The 6,000-nt window shown below is 38.4% G+C and overlaps 1 protein-coding gene across 1 annotated transcript in view; it reads left to right on the top strand.

Annotated features, from left to right (window-relative positions):
- Positions 1-700: 700 nt before the first annotated feature.
- LOC148076270 (RNA polymerase II elongation factor ELL2-like) overlaps positions 701-6,000 on the top strand; it is a 43,918-nt gene continuing 38,618 nt past the window's right edge. The window contains exons 1-2 of the mRNA XM_087793308.1: positions 701-895; positions 1,057-1,104. Of these exons, the coding sequence (XP_087649434.1) occupies positions 755-895; positions 1,057-1,104 (189 nt within the window). The 5' untranslated portion in view covers positions 701-754. The remainder of the gene's footprint in view (positions 896-1,056; positions 1,105-6,000) is intronic.

Genomic DNA, 6,000 nt, shown 5'->3' with positions numbered 1-6,000 from the left:
ATTCCATACAGTTATTGTATTTTTATTTTAAACTTTAAATCTCTTTGACTTGATTTAAGTACCGATGACATGTGTTCTAGTCTCTTAATGAGATGTTCTGAAGGCTCATATCAGTGCCACATTTTTAATAGTCATTTAAAAAGAATAGTATCTGAGAAGAATACTAAATAGATAGAATACTACAATTTCCCCTTGAGGGACTAATAAAGGTAAATCTAAATCTAGTGGTTAAAAATATAATTTTGGAATGTATGTATGTATATATGTAGGTATGTATATATCATTTTGAATGCAAATATTCATTTTTTTCTGCCAATATTTTTTTTTAGCAATTTTATTTGTCAATACTTTTTGCCCTCATCATTGTTTAACCATTTATTATACCAGTGTTCTTTTCCTCAGTTAATATATCATTTACAATGCAGATACTTTTCTTTCAATACCTTTATTATTTTTTTCAATATTACTCTTTATATATATTTTAGCAGATATATTCTAGATTTATGGATGGTACTGACCACTGCAGGAGGAAAAAACAGTGCACAGCAGTTTTGCCAGCACATAAAACGTGTTTGTATTGTGGTAAAACTATTATTTTTTACGTATGAAAAGTCTCACACATGTATAAAAAAAAAATGACTTACTTACTTACACATGTATTAATATACGCGCCGAGGCTCCGCCCCTCTTCGTGACGTCACTCCGGCGCTGGTCTGAGCTCAGAGCCGCTTTAACGGAGACTCAAGAGCCAGCGATGGCTTCGCTCGGGCAGGAGCAGCTGTACGGTCTCTCCTGCGGGAGGAACGACACGACCTGCCCCAACACCAGGACGCTGTACCACGTCAAGCTCACCGACACCGCCATCCGAGCCCTGGAGGCTTTCCAGACCCTCAAGGTATCGGTTCTGTTCCCTGTGGCGTGTTTTCAAAGCGACACCGTCGAACTTCTTGTCAAAGTTGTTAATCCAATAGAAACATGTCGTTGAGTTTGAGATACTTCTCTTATCTGCCCGAACTGGACCGAACCCACTTTTTTTTCCTTTCTGTCTCTCCACAGACATCTTTACCCAGCGAACCGTCGATCTGTTTCAAAGGGAACCAGGGGGTAAGTTCTACTTCTTTCTTGTTAAATGACTCATCGTGAGCTTCTTGTAACACCTGCCTGTCACTTTGTGGTTTCTATCAACTACAGATGGTTCAGGGGGTCACTGTGGGTGAACCAGCAACAGGGTCAGAAGTGTGTGTGTGTGATGCTGTGTGTGTGTAGATGACTCATGGTGCTGAAGAAGGTCTTTGCTGGGAAGGAAAGTGGTTGATTGACACATTAGCAGTGAGAGGATTGACCAGCTGTCAATCAACACCTCAGAGAATAATAATAATATTAAGAAGAAGATGGTCGTTATGTTTATTTTGGCTGCGTACAGTAGAATCACTCTTGTGGACGTTACGTTGTTGAAAAAGTAGCAACATTATTTTTTTTGCACACAAAGTTGTATTCTGTGATAAAAGTATCCATTGAAACATTGAAATCAACATCGTTACATGTTGGTGTTTTGTGAATATAAAGTGGAGTGATTTGGAGTTTTGTTGATGTAAAGTCTATATAAATGTATATTAAAGTAGCTTATTTCTTGTTGGAGCTGATTGTATATTTATTGAATACTGGTCAACCTGCACTACACGCTTTAAAGTTGAACTAATGTGATTATATTGCGTGTTAAAGTGATCTTGGAGTCTATTGTACTCATCAGTCAGTGTCTGTGTGTGTTTGTACAAAACTCTCTTTTCATTGAAATATTGACTGTAGAAAAAGTGCTTAATCCCCATAAACAGTGATGAGCTAATGAATGACTTAATATTAGCCTGAACTGGTGGATTTTCTTCTTCTAATTCCAAGGAAGGTTTCAAACTGAATAGAGCTCTGTATCTCAAATATTAAATAAGTATAATCCTTTGAAATGTCGCAAGTGCTCCATCGTTTTTAGCCCTGAGCGGGTTTACCCGTCGTGTTTTCCGAGTATGTCTTGATCGACCAACAACGATGCTAGCACCCTTCGACGCCCATGCAAGCATGTTAAAGGGACGATAAATAATTAACATTTAAAGTACATGACCTTTGCCTTTAACATATAAAGTATTTTTTTTATTTTTTATTATTATTATTATTTGTATCATCGGATTTCTGTTAGTATTAAGCATCTTTAATAAATCAACAACTTTATTTTTAAAGCACTTTAATGGTTCAAACCCGACTCCGCCTCAAGAGAGACACACTTGTTGAATCATTTCTGCATCAATTTTAGTCAGAATCCAGATTAACTGGTTTAATTTATAATCTCCGTGATCAAGGCTTGAACGGTGAAGTCTACACGATACAGACATGCTCACTATTATATAATCTATATGAAGCTCTTGCTACATTCAAAGACATGTCCGGCTGTATTGACTTCAACATGTCTGGCATGAATGAATGTATCTTGTCTCATCCTTCTTTGAGATTTTAGTGTTAAAAATAATGTTGTATTGTTTGAAAAAATTATGACATGAGTCATCAGAGCTGAGGATTTTTAATCATTGTGACATTTGTAACATGGATGTGTTTCGTTTACTGACTTTTACTCCCAGTTTTTTGATTGATTTATTTATTTTTCCCGGTGAAGTTTGTAAGTCAAATGGACACAAGCGTCCTTTCAGCGTCGCAGCAAACATTGTAAATTGGCTTCATCACTCCGGTCATTTGATAACTGTGCTGTTTGTTCACCTGTATTCTGCGTCAGTTAATCTTCACTAAGTGGATTTAACCACTATCGGGTTGTTAAACTGTGTATTTGTTTAAGAAGATTGTCATTTGCTGTCCACAGAGACCAGGGAGGGGGCAGGGGGGCTATTTTCCTGCTCGTAAAGACGGCTGAGGATCAGGTGGGGGGGATTAAGGCGGTCGGCACCAGCAGTGAGGAGGCTTGCGGGTCACTGGGTCAGGCTGGTAGTGACTGGAAAAGCACTCTTAGCTCAGGGAGAAAATAAGGAGCGAAGGAAAAGCACACATTCGGAACACAGTGTCAACACCGGGAGAGACTTTAGTCGACGTCGAGAGACGAGTCTTCTGGTGACGCAGGTTAGACTCGTGAGCCTCCTTTGAATCTTTGATCAGATACGATTGTGAGTCTTTACGAATATTTAGAGTCAGTGAAAGCAACTCAACCGTCTTCTATCAAGTATCTTTATCATTGACTTATTTAGCATAAACGCCAACAACTTCACTCATGTTTATACTTCAAACTTCAGTCAGTTCACAAGCAACCATGCTTTACATACAATAGTATGTAATAGTTTTCTTTTTCACGATACAGTAAAGATACTCAGTCGCACTGTATCGATTTTAATCAACAATTAACAGCAAATATTCATGTGATTTTGCTTGTACTTCTTCTCTTGTTAAATACAAATGTAGATTCCTCTGTTTGAACTCAGTAAACTGATTTAACAATGTTATGCGTTTAGTATAATATGACAATTTTCATGGAGTTACATTCTTTAAAAGAAATCTTAATATAGGACCATGTATAGTCAAGAATACAATCATTGTTTTTGTGATTATTTTAACTATTTTATTGGCCTATTCTATCCATGCTAAGTTAGGTTTGTTGTTCATTGTATGTAACCATTTATGCAACATTACTTTTGTTAAGCCAAGGAGGTTAATTTGTTTGCCTGTTGGGAAAATATCTCAAAAACGGATTTACAGTTGCTGGGGCAAGTAACAGTTGATGACATTTTGGTAGTTTGAAACTACCCCCTGGATTTACCCGCGATGGGTTAAAGATTTTATGGTGTTCCTTGGAGCTTATTGTCATCAGCGATATCTCAAATGTAAAAAAAACTCTTTAATTATAAAGATTATATAATTGTACGACAATAATATTGGTTCAAAAGTGTCTTGAAAGTTCTTTGTTCTTTGTTTCTCTTCCTCACAGCAGGAGCTACAATAATCCATGTCCATGTATAACCACTGCCAAACATGTAGTAGTATTTATGTTAACGCTGCATGTGCACAGAAGAGCATGTGATGTGGTCACATGACTTCCCTGAGTACGTAAACGAGACTTCAGTCTTCGACCTTTTAACAATGTCCGAGTGTTTTATCTTGTTAGTGAAACTGATCCTGAGTGAGGGGAAGAATCAGGAATGTACTCTAGTGGGAAATACATCTGAAAATGTACTGTGTTAGCCTCAGTTGCTACATGAAAGTAATCTCATTAAAATATGCACAAATATACTGGAAATTGTCAAAATCTTGTGTCAAAGTCAAGATTCAAATTTCCCAAGACATTTTATTTGTCCCGTCAGATGATAGTCTCAAGATGAATATTATGGTTAATGTTGACATGTAAAGATGCCTGGGTTTAAGATAAAAAACAGAGATTACCGACTTTATCAACTGTACAGAGACTTCCAATAAGATTAAAACTGGAATTTGATGGTAGAATAACAGACATAATTAGTAGCGTCCGAGTTCAAAATATTATATCTAGACTTGTACTTCCTGTTGATGACGTTTTGGACAATCCAAAGAATTTTGTAGTCACAATTGGTGTACTGCCTTCCTAGAATCTACTTTCACAGTATTAATCCGCAGGGCTCCGTAGTTCTACTCCTCGATGCTTTGTTATATTACTCTATGAGGATTCATAGTATTACTCCGCACGGCTCTGTAGTACTACTCCGCGATGCTTTGTTGTATTACTCTAGGAGGATTCATAGTGTTACTCCGCACGGCTCCACAGTACTACTCTGCAAGACTTTGTTGTATTACTCTATGAGGATTTCATAGTATAACTACGAACAGCACCGTATTACTACTCCTCGAGGCTTTGTTGTATTACTCTGTGAGGCATCATAGTATTACTCGGCATGGCTCTGTAGTACTACTCTGCGATGCTTTGTTGTATTACTCTATGAGGATTCATAGTATTACTCCGCACGGCTCCGTAGTACAACTCTGCGATGCTTTGTTGTATTACTCTATGAGGTTTCATAGTATTACTCTGCATGGCTCCGTACTACTACTCTGCGAGACTTTGTTGTATTACTCTATGAGGATTTCATAGTATAACTCCGAACGGCACCGTAGTACTACTCCTCGAGGCTTTGTTGTATTACTCTGTGAGGCATCATAGTATTACTCGGCATGGCTCTGTAGTACTACTCTGCGATGCTTTGTTGTATTACTCTATGAGGATTCATAGTATTACTCCGAACGGCTCCGTAGTACTACTCTGCGATGCTTTGTTGTATTACTCTAGGAGGATTCATAGTATTACTCCGCACGGCTCCACAGTACTACTCTGCCAGGCTTTGTTGTATTACTCTGAGGATTTCATAGTATAACCCCGAACGACACCGTAGTACTACTCCTCGAGGCTTTGTTGTATTACTAAGCAAGCCTTCATAGTACTACTCTGCTCCACCCTACCCCTATCCTTTTAAGTATTACTACGGGAGTCTTCGGCAAATATTACGAGGAAGCCTCACCTCAGATATGAGTCAATGTTATCAGTCACGCAGTAGAACAAATTGCGCTTTATAATCCAGTGAAGAATACGGTCCCTAAATGTTGGTAGAATTGACTTTAAAATAGCTTCTTCATTGTATTTAGTCTTGTATTTGTTGCTCTTGCAGATCACATTTTCCATAAGTTGAGTTCATTTTCACTCTCGCTGTCACATGAGTCGATTGAAGTCAAAGTTGCTCTTCCCTGACATGACCTTGTTCCTTGAAAAGCGTGTGGAATGCAAAGGTTCATCACGGCCGTCTGGATGTCCAGACAGTGGATGTTGTGGTACTTGTTGCAGAACATCACTTTGTGCACTTAAAGTTGTGAACCCAACGAGTGTCTGGAGGTAATTGTAGGAATCGTAATGCTTCTGATTACAGTGTCGGCCTCTTCTCGAGCCCGGTTCTTGCTGTCGCCTGCGAGTTCTGTGTTCCAATGTGTCGGCCT

Source organism: Callionymus lyra, chromosome 6, assembly GCF_982586985.1.
Source record: "Callionymus lyra chromosome 6, fCalLyr1.hap1.1, whole genome shotgun sequence".
Classification (NCBI taxonomy): Eukaryota; Metazoa; Chordata; class Actinopteri; order Syngnathiformes; family Callionymidae; genus Callionymus; species Callionymus lyra.
This window is presented reverse-complemented; position numbering and strand designations above follow the sequence as displayed.